Source organism: Boleophthalmus pectinirostris, unplaced genomic scaffold (genome assembly GCF_026225935.1).
Source record: "Boleophthalmus pectinirostris isolate CB_2022bp ecotype Guang Dong unplaced genomic scaffold, ASM2622593v1 HiC_scaffold_8, whole genome shotgun sequence".
Taxonomy (NCBI): Eukaryota; Metazoa; Chordata; class Actinopteri; order Gobiiformes; family Gobiidae; genus Boleophthalmus; species Boleophthalmus pectinirostris.
The window spans coordinates 40,332,867-40,347,555 of NW_026571515.1; the positions used below are offsets into that span (position 1 = coordinate 40,332,867).

At 39.0% G+C, this 14,689-nt stretch overlaps 1 protein-coding gene across 5 annotated transcripts in view; it reads right to left on the reverse strand.

The window, feature by feature from the left end:
* Positions 1-14,689, reverse strand: part of cep104 (centrosomal protein 104) — a 72,279-nt gene that overhangs the window by 50,136 nt on the left and 7,454 nt on the right. For 4 of the 5 annotated variants that reach the window (XM_020923953.2, XM_055166350.1, XM_055166348.1 and 1 more), the window contains 2 exons: positions 7,584-7,660; positions 5,257-5,425 (listed from right to left, as the gene is read on the reverse strand). In XM_020923953.2, the coding sequence (XP_020779612.2) occupies positions 5,257-5,425; positions 7,584-7,660 (246 nt within the window). Of the gene's footprint in view, positions 1-5,256; positions 5,426-7,583; positions 7,661-10,773; positions 11,065-14,689 lie in introns of those variants that run through there. The other variant, XM_055166351.1, reaches the window with a different exon arrangement.

Genomic DNA, 14,689 nt, shown 5'->3' on the forward strand with positions numbered 1-14,689 from the left:
ACTCCATAAATGCAAAAGGGAATCAGATGTGTGTGACTGCAAACCTCCATTCAAACTGTTTCCCTTCCCAACGGAATTGAAAAATAGTGAAAGGCGAAGGCGATGAGCAGGATTGATCCACAGGAAGGACCAAAAAGGAAACCTTCGACTGCCTAAATCATCCCGAGTTTGCAGCAAACATTTTGTATGTGGAGCGCCAACAAAGCAAAATCCCGTTTGTTAAGCGAGAGGTGCAGAAGACAAACAGACTGAGCTCTCATTTTCTTGTTCTTGTAACTTTACAGCAACATCATGTCTTGGTCGCTTTGCAGTGGAAGGCGTTTCTTGGCGAACAGCTGGTGCCTTTCGCTTTGGCGTTTACTTTTTAAATTCATAACCAAGGCTGAGGGATCGGGGTGTTGCTATGATGGCGCTCCACATACAAACTGTTCGCTGCAAACTCGGGATGATTTAGGCAGTCAAAGGTTTCCTTTTTCGTCTCTCCTGTGTAACAACACTGCCCATCGCCTTCTCCTTTCACTATTTTTCAATTCTGCTGGAAGTAAAACAGTTTGAACAGAGGTTTGCAGTCACACACATCTGATTCCCTTTTGTATTTATGAAGCTCGCAAACAAATTTCTCGAGCCGTTTTCCGCTGTTAGGATCCAACAACCACACAATTAACGATGTCTGAATCCCAAAACTAAAATGTGACAATATCAGAACCAGAAACAAAAGTGATATGGTTCAAAAGACTAAAAAACAAACATGTCGGTTTGATGCTCACTTTTTTGGAAAATCCTTCCCAGTATGCATTGCGCCATGACCGAAGTCTGAAATTCATAATGCAAGTATTCATCTCACAGCTTTAGTTATATATATATAGAGCATACACAGAAATGAAAATAGGCCACTGTAATAAGGACATTGAATGTGGCGTGCTGAGAGCTGTGAGTTTCTTATCGTAAATGAGGTCATGTGCACAGTCACAGGTGAGGCAAAGCTGACAAAGTGTTGCCACAGAGACACTGCGACCTGCACACACTTCCCACACCCGTATTAACAATTGATGGTGAGCGTGGAAACAGTATCCACAGGAGGTGAGCACAATCTGACCCATGACTCACTGTTTCACACTGGTTTATAGTGACACCAGAGCCTGCACAGGCATCCACGTCAGTGTCAATTATGGCCTTCACGGATGATTTCAGACATTCTATAGAGTTCTTTGGTCTTGGTAAAAGAAATTATCTGACTTGCACACACTGTGACACACCACATCAACAACTGGACAAAACTTGGACAACATCTGGACTAAACCAGGACTAAACTAGGATTAGAACAGGACCAAACCCATTCTACATTAGGGCTAAAATATGCTGAAACAGGACAAGTACTTTTAAGAAATGACAAAGGAGAAATTCAATTTGTCAACTGTACAAACATTTATTTTGTTTGAAAATGTTTCGCAGCTCATCCAAGTTGCTTCTTCAGTTCTGGTCAGATGCTGGTGGACACTGCCTTATGTCTGCCTGAAGAGAGGAGCTAACTACACTGAAGCTACTCTGAAACTAATGCACCAACTTGTTTACAGTTTCTGTTTGTGCTGCTCTACTGTGTGGGGTCATATTAGTAGAATCATTCAGGCCGCTGATGGGGGCTTTCACACCTCTGGCCCTGACTTGATGATACTTGCATACAGGAAGTAATACCAGCTGATATATGACACATCACCATTAACACCAGAGACAGTTCTGGAGATGGCCTGTTGCTAGAAGTCGAAACATGTCAGCAAAGTAAATACACTTTACTGTATTGTCTTTAAAAAGAACCCAAGAAATTAAAGTACATAAGAAGACAAAATGATCATCTTTGGCTTGATCCCTGTTGCTTTCTTTGTTTTAGGTCTGAGGATGGAGTTGTAGATGGGAGACAGATGATGTCTGAGGCCTCCATTTCTGTTCAAGGAAGGACTGTCTTTCCTAACAAAAATAGCCTCTTTAACTCCCCTCACAAAATTATTTATTTATTTATTTTGCACGTATAACATAAAAAAAAAAACACTAGATAAAAAGTAGGTGCCAGAAGAGGCAAAAAACCCCAAAAGGGCATATTAAAGCCTCCACCTTATGAATACATTAAAAATTGAACATTATTGCATTATTGCATTAAAAACAAACAAACAAAAAAAACAAACACATTGGATTAAATTAATTTGATTCAAACATGGATTAAAATGAAACATCCACAACTGAAAGAATATCAGACATTACCCTGAAATATCAAACATTTCCTCAAAGTCTTTTTAAACAACGTCTCTGATCTGCCATCACTAACCAGATGTGAAAACTGGCTCCACAATTTACAGCCTCTGTGTCGTCAAAACTGAGCTCTTGATGTGACACATTTTGGAACACGAAAATTACAATTTTGACGAGTTTTGTATCTATGAATCTCTGTATTGATTTTAAAGTAAAATGTGAAATGTTTGGGGATTATTGTTGAATTATAAAGAATTTTATACATAAAAATACAAATTTGATAAATATTAATCTCATAAATATTAAGAATGTTAAGTTTGATGAATAAATGAGCAGACGATGTTAGTGGCATGGAATGAGTTGCAAATCGAACAAAACGTTTTTGCACCAATAATAATTTGTTTAGAGTAGTAGAGAAAGTGCAGCCCAGACAATCTTACAGTATGACAGATAGGGATAAATTAAACTATAATATAATGTTAAGTATAGATTTTGAGTCCACAATTTTACAAACTTTTATAATACCAAGAGATTTATTATTTTTTCTGGTCACCCAAATGGTTTGAGAGAGGAGTTAAAGAGGCTATTTTTGTTACGAAAGTTTCTACCTGGATGACTGAGGAATTCTCCACACATACTAAAAATAAAAATAAGTACAAGTTTGGTTTTCTTTTGTACAACAACTCACTCAACAGATAACTTTATGTCCTGTCCATCATCACATCATTGTTGCACTGTCTCTCGTATAAAGCTGTGATTTTATATTTTATTACTTATTTTTCTATTTCATTTTGACTTGAAAATATACATTTATATAACTGCGTCTTATGTCACACCTATCTCTTGCTCTTTTTTGCTACTTAGTTAGAATTTATTATTACCATTTATATTTTTTACTCTGTTATTATATTATATTGTGATGTGTGAGCTCCTGTGTCCAAATCATTTCCATTGTGGATCAATAAAGTTTATAAACCTAAGTCTAAAGATCATAAACATGACCTGAAGTGAATCCCAGACACAAGCTAAACTCAAATCAAATCTAACTTTTACAGATAATAATTATAATGCTCATTTGATTCTCAAGACGGTCATCCAGAATAAGCCTCACAGATGGTTTAAACCTAAAATGTCTCTCTCTGATCTGAATGATCACTACCTAAACCTCAGCACATTGGTAACCTTTTTTTTTTTTTTTACTGTAAGAGGGCAGGCTTCATACAGTTCCTTTATCTCATGCAAAATCAACTTTTCAGAGCTTTGTATATATTTTAAGAGTGATGTGTGGGCCTTGTAAATGTTGCCGAAGTGGTTTTTAGATTGATTCAAAGTTTTTTAAAAAAAAAACTAATTTCAGCGTATTTCTGCCACCCTCCCACATGACAACAAACTAAAGCCTGCTACAATGATGACGCAGCAGCTACACCTATGACGCACTTGACGTAGCAGTAAGCGCTTTGCACCCGCCCCCCTACATACAGTGCGTATTTGGCTGCGATGGCAAGTCGAAATTATTTAGCATGCTGACAGAAGAAGCGAGGCGTGCTAAGTGGCTGGAGTTTATTTCTGGGAACACAGACAAAAAGGTCCCCAAGAATATTTTTGTTTGCGAGCGACACTTCACCGAAGACGCTTCGAGTATTTTAAAACTGGACTTACAACGAAGCAGAAGCGACACTTTGGAAAAGGATCCTGTTCCCACGATACCAGGGTCCAGTGATGGCGATCCTACATTTGTAAATTTACCACTAGTAAACCGCTGAAGAGAACTAAAAACAAACTGCAGCGTTTATTTTTGAAGATTATCCGACATATAATTTAAATCTGCAGGTCATCTCCTATGTTATACCTGTTTTAGTTTGACAAATGTTACGTAGTCCCACGATATTACAATGATACTAACAACAGACTTAGGGCATCATTTTATTCTAGTGAGTTGCCTTCAATGCCTCTGCACGAGAACAGAATGACGATTACACCTGAGTCATTACGACCACTGATGTTTTGTGGTCACCTGTACAGATTATGATGACCTCATTTGATCGAACATATTATAGGATTCAAATTTGCCCAATTATGTCTTCTGTCTCCCCCCTCCCTCCCTGAGATGGGTGGAGGAAGGGCGGCTCACTCAGAGCTACGTCAGGTGTGTCCAAACTTTTTTCATCAAGGGCCACATATCTAAACACAGATGAAGCAGAGGGCCGATCGAGGGCCGTAGACTGGGGCTCAGTACAGGGAAATAATTGAAATATTACATGTTTAACACGTTAGAATGAGCCATCAGTCTTCATTCACGCTAAGATCCTTAAAACCACAAACTAAATATTAAATATGAGTTTTATCAAGGTAGATTTTCAAAAACTTGCAGTAAAAAAAATATTTTTAAATGATGCAAGGTAATTTGGGCCAATTCACCTGGAAGCTTGAGGGCCAAGAAAAATGTGTCTGAGGGCCACATTTGGCCCCCGGGCTATAGTTTGGACATGCCTGGCCTACGTCATGTTTGGAGGGCGGAGCCTGTGCTTTCTCAGGACGGGCGGGGGGATGAGCAATAGTCGGCCTTTCATAGTTCCTGGTCTGTGACTGTCTCCAAGAAATCAGTAAGATTTCAGAACTATTGTGTAATGGATGCTCCAAACCCCAAATTGTGCTTATATATGTGCAGAAGATACAATGTGAAAAGAGTTATTTTGCATGAGATGGGCCCTTTAAGTCTTGAGAATTTGAATGGGACAAGTAGAGCTGAATGAATGGAATCCCTGCTCATTCACACTAAGACAAACACCGCAGTATCCCCCATTGTGAGCCTGTGTTTACTGTGTCACATTCATCTCCATTAAACACCCTTTACGTTCAGGTGCTCCACACAGCTCCTCACAGCTCCTCACAGCTCCTCACAGCTCCTCACAGCTCCTCACAGCTCCTCACAGTTCCTCACAGCTCCTCACAGCTCCTCACAGTTCCTCACAGCTCCTCACAGCTCCTCACAGCTCCTCACTCCTTGTCACATACCTTGTGCAGGTCGGCCAGTGCCTGCTTCAGAAGTCGGGCCTTCTCAAACTTCTCGTGGTGCACCATCTCCTGCTTCCTCTGGTCCAGGAGGCGGATAAGCTGGGCCACCTCAGGGTCCTGGTACATGTCGAAGGCGAGATCGTCCAGCGGGCAGAAGGACTCACATTTACTACACACACAGAGAGAGAGAGAGAGAGAGATTATGGGAGAAACTACTACCCTAACCTGAACATAAAGACATAGTGATAGTGGCTGTGGATGGGACATAAAGTAATTGTGGTGAGTCTGATGATACATACATATCATGATTTGCTTGTCATAATTCAGTTTATCATGATATATCCCGATACTAAAACAATGGATGATATATTGTGATTTATCAATAATTACCTCTAATAATATGGTCACTACATCTTCAAGAGAACACAGTTGTATGAAATATAATTTATATATATTTTTTAATCATGAGAACAGTGAATGTAACGAATGAATTTTTGTGAAAAATATTATTTAAAAAAAATCGATTCGGATCCATTTTGAATCAGTTCGAGATTTATACAATGAAGTATCACGATATATCACTGAATTGATTTTTTTCTTATACCCCTAGTGGTGATGTCATTTTTAAAAGATAGTGGTAATAGATAATAGAGGAGGTGTTCCGGGAGGTGTTGCGGGCATGTCCGAAAAGAAGGAGGCCCCAGGGAAGACCCAGGACACGCTGGATGGACTATGTCTCTGGGCTGGCCTGGGAACGCCTTGGGGTCCCCCTAGAGGAGCTGGAGGAAGTGTCTGGGGTGAAGGAAGTCTGGGAGTCCCTGCTTAGACTGCTGCCCCCACGACCTAACCCTGGATAAGTGGAAGAAAATGGATGGATGGATAATACTACTGTTTTTAAGTGTTTTTAAGAAAACTATCAACCAGAGTTTGGACACACCTTATTTTTCAGTGTATTTATTTTTTATGTTTACTACTTTCTACATTTCATACACAAACATCACATAAATTATGTAAGATATACTATAGAATTATGTAAGATATAGTTTGGAATTATGCATGCATATTATGTGAAATAACTCAACTAAATATTTTTTTTTAATATATATTTTTTTAAATCCACCCTTTGCTTTGTCAACAGTGCCGCAAACCCTTGGCCCTCTCTCAGTGAGCTTCTTGTCTCCTGAAATAGTTTTCACTTCACAGCTATGCCATGTCAGGGTCAAAAATTTCCAAAAGTGCCAATCAGTGACTATTAAAAAATAAAATAAAATCTTAAATCTAAAACAAATTTTGAGTTATTTCGCGTTTATTTTTTGTTTACTACATTCCACATGTGTCATTCATAGTTGTGATACCTTCGAATAATTCCTACAATATTGGGACATCTACCTTCCTATAAGTCCTTGTTCAGCATTCATTCTTACTTAAGTCCAGACGTAAATAAAAGATCCAAAGTGCTTGATATAGTTACTTCTAAAAGTGCTTGCAAATATTAAAGGTTTTGTAATATAAAGTATGTACAAAATAACACAAACTCCCCTTTATTGTCTTTATCAGTTCTTTGCAAGGTGCACAGTGTCACTTCCTGGTGGTGGGTCTGCCATCTGCTTGTTTCTAGGATGTTACTGTTTAGCCTGGAATGTTTCAAACAGTGGTATGTGTACCACTGTTGGTATCTCTCTTCAGTTTGTGAGTTAATTCAGTATCACTTTATCCACATTTTTTATCCTTGTTTGGGTAATTTCTTGGTTAGAACTATGTTGGCCATGATGTAGTCAAGTTTAACCCAGTATAGCCCTGTATTTCCCCAGGGATAGTCCCATTATAGAACTGGTTTAGACCCAGGAAGCCAAATATTTGACATTGATGGTGCTCGTGTGAAAAGTTTGAGAGCTGTTCTATGGCGTAAAAGTATCCTTTTCCACGAAAGAAAGCAACTGAGAAGATTACATGTTTTTCAAGGTATATTTGAGCGATAAAAGCATCTGTTACTGAACAAAGCTATACTGTGGAACATTTCAGGGAAACCAGAACATCTCATTGGAGACAAATCGACCCAGCAGAGAAGTTACACTGTGCATCTTTAAACGGTTCGGTGACTGGTATATTAGTGGGATTAATATGAACAACATAAACAGAATCTTGGAGCTTAACTTGCGGTGCGACAGTTTTGGGGGTAAAAACAGCACATTTGGAAACGTGCCACTGGTGCTCTTGTTATGGGGTGACCTGAGATGCTCTGTTGGTTTGCTTCCAGACCAAACGGCGTTGTTGGACGGTGCTGTGGTCACAAGATCCAGAGAGAGGGTTCAATGGCCCAGGCTCACCCCATGTAGGTCGCGTCCAGGGCTGCCTCCTGCTGCCCGCTGCCGAGGTACTGCTCCATCAGCTGCTCGCGGCTGGACTGAGGGCACACAGATGGACAACCCCACAGCCGTCAATACAAGAACCACAAGGGACCCAAAGCACACAGTATTCATATGTATAATTACTGTTCATAGCATCTCAAATGATACTTTGCAGCTGATGTCGGCCACATTCTCTGGGCATGTGATGTAGGTATATAAATGTAGACACTGCTCTGTCTGAAGTTCTGTTACTTACGTTAGACTTGAGACTTTATTTGAATACAGACTGACCAGAAAGAGATGACTTAGATGGAACTACAACAACTGATTTGTACTAAACAAGTCTAGTACACATAAAATTACAGTCACAGCATCAGCCAACAGTTTTTCAGTTAGTCACTCTCACATTTTAGTTGAAATTTTTTATATAAATTTGAATTATAAATTTCCCCAAAGTTGTCAAGCTAGGAACATGTAAAAAAAAAAAAAAACTTAAACTCTTAAATATAATTACGTTTTACATGAGTATGTTTTAATGAAATGTGTATCCTGTGTTGTTGTGAAGTTGGCATGCATGAATTCCTGCTGTTTTGTATTCATATTTGATGAATACAAAACATACTTAAGTTGATGTTATCAACATTCTCTGGGGTCAGGATCCTACCTGAAGGTACTACACATTTGGAAGCTCTGTTGAGCTAGACTATTTTTTACACAATCTGCCCATAAAGAACAGATTTAACTGGAACTGATCTGGAGCTGGAACAGGTGAGCAAGTCATCTTTTGGTAGAAAATCAAACTCCTAACAGGACATTGTACACTCGTATTGATCACAGGCTCCTGAACATGTGCTGTTTAAATCCATTTTGTATTTTTTCAGAGTTTTCAAACTATCTTAAAACTTTTTTGTGCCTGTGTTTGCTAATGTGTGTCACCATGGTGACTGCTGAACATTCTACCAGAGAGTTACATGTAGAACACCCTCAGTGTGATGCCACTGCAATGTATCAATAAAGTCAAACAATAGAACATTTGGGAATAGCTTTACACTGATCTCATGCAGTATCAGAACAAGTATATTAAGTATTTAAAATGTTATTATTTTATATTCTGCTTGTTCTGGATTCAATGTTTAAGCTAAACTATTATTAAACATTTATTTTAATAATATTTCATATTTTGAAAAAAGAGAAAACATGCAGATGTTCTTGAAATTTTCAATAAATATTTACTTTGGCCCACAACTTCATCTCAGTTTTTCATTTTGGCCCTCTGTGAATTTGAGTTTGACTCCCCTGGAGCATTATGGAACCGACCTGGACCACTGAGGATTACACACATACAAGAGTGCATAGGAATAGAAAAGAAAGTACAACCATTTAATATTGAAAATTACAGAGAAGGAGAGTTTTATAATGATCAGTATTGAGTATCCAGTCTATTCCTGAGTCTTGAAATTAAGTTGGACATTTCAGTAACATGACAGCACACCTGAAGACATTGATAAATATAAAGCCATCTGCTTTATATGGAAATATGTCACAAAGAAAACATGTTAAAGAACTCTACATGTTTTATTTTTTAGATCTACATTGAGAACATTTATGGAGTAAGAAAGCTGTCAAAAATATTTGTGCACATAAAATAGAAATCCGTGCGTATTTGGGAAATCCGTGCATATTTGGCTATAGTTGCGCATAAAATAAATATTTGTAAACTCTCAAATAAGTCCAGTCGTACAAAAAATATATTGTGAGTATTTTATCCATCAGAATACGAATTGAAAAATTACGACGTCATGAATTACAATCACGAAATGAAAATTTACGATTACGCTTTCAACTTTATGAATACGAATTCACAGACAGAACTTTACTGTCAAAAATACGTCATCACTTCACAGACATTATTCATTGAGCAGAAGAAACATCGATCAAGATCAAGACTGCGCAGCTCAAGTGTGTAGCAGAGGGTAAAAACAGAGTAATAGCACAAGAAGCTACAACAGCGACCAACAAGTGGGTTAATTAAAATCTATTGTAAAAATGTCTTGAATTCGGGAACCGAACGCTGCTGTGTAATATTGTGTAGAAACACCTCCTTTGAACGGGAAATTGCACCTATATGTTAGCTAACATAGTGGAGCCAGTTGACTAACATCCGACGTAACGTTATCCCAGGGCTAATTAACAAATATCAGGTTCTCTGTATGTTTAGATTAAAACATTCACGACTACAGCCACAGCGAGCATCAGTCAGTCTTCACTTCAGCTGCATTTCTCGCATGAAATGCCACCAAAAGTTCCTCGGGACGCTGAAATGTCCCAGTTTACACCAAACACCAAACTGTCCTGGTTACAGACGTCACAGCTAATGAAATGTTACACATTACAGTTTAATGCAGCTTCCAGCATCAATTAATGTTCGTGTTTACAGGCAACACCTTGGTATGTTTACAGTATTTACCGGTAAGTATAACGTCACCGTGACGTGGATGGATTTGCTCATTATAACCCATTATAACTCATGTATAACCCATTGTCTGAAATGCAGCTGAGATGAAGACTGGCTGATGCACGATCGGACTAAGTCTGTGCGAACAGGAGCAAATAATGTCACCTTGAAATTAGGCGAAATTCTCACTGAAATTTGCGGCTTTGCCGCACGTAAACCGTGACAATTATCAAAATAAATCAGCTAACTTTAGATGTTCCACTTGTCTAGATGATGTACGGTGATTTTCAGCCCTGTGGGTGAAGCGCCTTCAGAGGAGTTCGTTCAAACACAACGTCAGCGAAAACGCGGACTCAAATTTCAATCCAAGATGGCCGCCTTCTGGTTTGTCAGGGGGCGTGGCCATAATAATATTTTTTGTTTGTCTTCACATGGCAAATGTGTGTACCGAATTTCGTGGCTCTACAACAAAGTTGACGTCGGGACGTCTCCCATAGGGGCAAAATTTTTGAATTTTCCAGGTGGCGCTGTGTCGCCATTTTTTTATGCCCGTGTACGAAATCTATATTTTATCGAATTTTTCGCCACTTCTGAATATTGTGCCAAGTTTGGTGAGTTTTTGAACGTGTTTAGGGGGTCAAATTAGACCTCAAAGAGCAAGAATATTTTTAGCAAAAACAATATATCAGAAAACATTAGAACAACATATTATACATTTTTTGAAAGCTCTCGACCTTCCCCACGTCACTGTGGGGTCATTGCTGAGTGACGGGCACTGATGCACTCCTCATTCGCCATCTCGTCGAGGTCACCCATGGCCTTCCATTGACTTCCATTCATTTTAGCAGTAGTAAATATGAGCCAGGCCTTGGGCGTGGGTTACTGGGATACTGCTGTTCGTGCCGGGGGCGACCGTGGACATAGTTGCATGTCGTCTTGTCGCATTTGGACATGCGCACGTCGCTCCCCATTCGCTCCGCTTAGCGGAAGCAATAGGCCCTACGCCCTGTCGGGGCTCGGGCCTAATAAAAAGAAAAAACATGAAATTAAAATCCAAACTTTTGACTAGTAGTGTAAGGAGACCATTATTTTATATTTGACACTTTGGTCCTGCTAGTTATTCTCCATTTGTGGATCATGACGTTATCATTTGGAGATTTTGAACAATATTGATCTAAAACAACTTAATAAAAGAAACAGGAGTGTTGACTTCAACGTCATGTCCAATGGAGCTGACGTCACCGTAAACGTCATGACAACAAAGCCCCGCATGCTGTGGGCCTCTCCTGTGGAGAGCTGCACATCACACTAGAGCAAAGCTTTTTTTTTTACATTTGGTCCAAAATGACTTTGCGACGCTGCCCAATCCTACGTGTATCACTGATTCAGAAAATATCACTGGAGAATTAAGTAAGTGTTTCACAGTGGACGTGTACCCAAAGTGGTGAAAGCGGGGGCAGATGAGAGATGAGAGTTGATCGGCAAAATGGTATGTTGAAAACAAGTGATTCATTAATCAAACATGAACAAACCACTCCAAATACAACTTCAGAGAGTAAATAAACAACTCTAACGGGGTTACAAGCTCTGAATAGTCCATTTTACAGAATAAGTCTGCTTGAATAATAAAAGTGAGTTCAGGGACTTCCTGTTGGAAAGTGCAGAGCTGATTGTGGAAGTGAACACAGAGGCGTGTGGGTGTTTTTCCTCCTGCTATAGTTCACTTTGACATAATCAGAGTTAAGCCCTGCACAGGAGCTGTGGGTAAGCGGAGCCCGCTCCTTACCTTTGGATGAACCTGCCCTGTAATCACATATACTCCTGTCTCTATACACTCTGTACTACCAACTTGCACTAGTAGTACACCCTACTACACTTGTACTTGTACTCACAGGACCACAGACCACTACTACTACCATGTACTTGTACTCGAGTAGTAACAGGACCACAGACCACTACTACTACCATGTACTTGTACTCGAGTAGTAACAGAACACAGACCACTCCTACTACCATGTACTTGTACTCGAGTAGTAACAGGACCACAGACCACTCCTACTACCATGTACTTGTACTCGAGTAGTAACAGGAACACAGACCACTCCTACTACCATGTACTTGTACTCGAGTAGTAACAGGAAAGCAGAGACCAGTACTACCACCACGTACTTGTACTCAAGTAGTAACAGGAACACAGACCACTACCACCACGTACTTGTACTTGAGTATTAAGAAGAATGCAGAGACCACTATCACGTACTTATACTCGAGTAGTAACAGGAACACACAGAGACCACTACCACCAGGTATTTGACTGATATTTACAAATATGTATCTTTACTACAGACCAAATGTATGTTAAACTATAGTGAAGTTTACAAATTAAGCTGAATTTATAACAGAAAATATGTATTTGTAAAACAGATATAAATTAATATTTTCACTCATGTGTTTGCTCAAAAAGACAAATCTAATGCACTGAGGACAAATGTACAGAGACCACTACTCACCAGTTACTTGTACTGGAGTCGTACTGCTTCTTATTTTTTTGCTACTTCTTCAGACTTTATTATTACCATTTCTATTTTTGCTCTTTGTTATTAGATTATATTATGATGTGTGAGCTGCTGTGTCCAAATCATTTCCCTTGTGGATCAATAAAGTTTAAGTTAAAGTCGAAGCATTTTATAAAGATATTTTACATCAATAATGTACTCTTCCAAGTGTTTGATTCATATATTCCTAATTTGAATAATATAATTTTATGTTTCATGAGAAGCTGGTTGCAAATTGTAAAACTTATATATGGTTTGAGTGATGTCTTTTCTTTAACAAATAATCGGCCACAAAAGTTTTTGAGCGCAAACTGTAGCTGCAGCTCACAGGATGCTGTGGGGGCTGTGGTTGGGACTCACCGCATGTTGACGTGCAAAGAAAAACACTATGTACCACTGTCTATAATAAGATACATCTGTTTATCACCATGTCAACAAACAGGACCCCAGTCACTGCTGATACTTTCCACCATAGACATACATGTAGAACATGTGGAAAGTATCAATACGCAAACAGCTGATTCACAGTGAGAACAGGTTTGGGACTAGCCTGGCGCTCCTCTATGTCCTCACGAGTGTGGGTGCTCTGTCCTCTGTTTACGACTGATGACTCACTACAGTAACCCAGACTTTCCGGAAATCTGTTTGGAAGCCTCTAATAATACAGAGAATAAGTCCAAAAACATGACTTCTGACACAAAGCGAGGCGATTGGAGCCCTCCTGTCCTCCAGATCACATGGGATCAATTCCAGTAACTTCTGGGTAAAGCCTCTGTTGAGAGGAGAAATTACCACCAGATTTCCAGAAAAAGAACCTTCCTTGAATCTACAGCTGCATGGGACAAATAACACCAACAATATAGCAGGCCTTAACTGTTAATTAGACAATACATGTTAGTCTGATCTCATCAAACATCACAAATCCTGCAGGCTCTTAATACTCGTTAGCAAATATGATGAGCTTAAGAATCACTCTCACATTCACACACCACATTCATATACTGTAGATATAGGCAAGCTGGTTGAAATTAGGGACCGATATGGACCGGTAAAATTCAAAATGGATTTCTTTAAGCCGATATACAATATTTGTCTTGTTGTTGTGGCCAATAACCGATATTTACCAATATTTATCTTTACTACAAACCAAATTTATGTTAATCCTTAGTGAAGTTTGCAAATTAACTCAAATAATAATAATAATAATAATAATAATAAGATGTATTTATCTGGGATATAAATTCATATTTTCACTCATGAGTCTTCTGAAAAAGACAAATCTGATGCACTGAGGAAACTATAATGACACACCATGTTGCCAGATTGGGTTTAGTGATTCAGCAAAAAATGCCCAACAACGTTTTGTCGTAGAAAACATTTAATCTTTGAATAAATGTACGTAATCCATTGTTTGGCTTTTTAAAAACATTGCCAGTATTGAGAAAACATGTTAAATGTAGAGCAACATTTTCATTTATCGCAGAAAAATGTTATATTGTAATATTTGAGTAAATGTTGTACTATAATCTATTGGCTTTTTAAAAACATTGCCAGGGTCATCACGCATAAAAATAAATATCATCAGTGATCGGTTATAGCCTCAGCTATTGATTTACTTGTGCATAGGTCTGAGCACCTCCATAAGACTGGACAGGAGTGAAAGTCCCTTACGGTTTCTCACATTAATTGGTGTAAAAACAAAATCTGCCCAACATAGTCAAAAGAAGATCAATCTGGCAACACCGATGACACATGGGGACACACAGAGACTACGGCAGTGCAAAAAAAAAAAAAAAAAACTGGACAAAATGAAAAAAGGACAGACCACTGCTGTTTCACTGTTTTATTTCCAGCAGTTTCCCATCTAAGCACTAACCAGGACTAAGTTCACACACCACATTCACACAGGTAAGGCAGTTGAAGTGTAGCCAGACTGTCACCAACTAGTGCCTCCACTCAATTTCATTTCTCTCCAGCGACTAGGTCAGGAATCGGAATACACTAGAGTCTGGACGGTTTGCAAGAACCACAGAGGTGCGAGTCCGGGCACCGGCCAATCGGCAAAGAGCCGATAT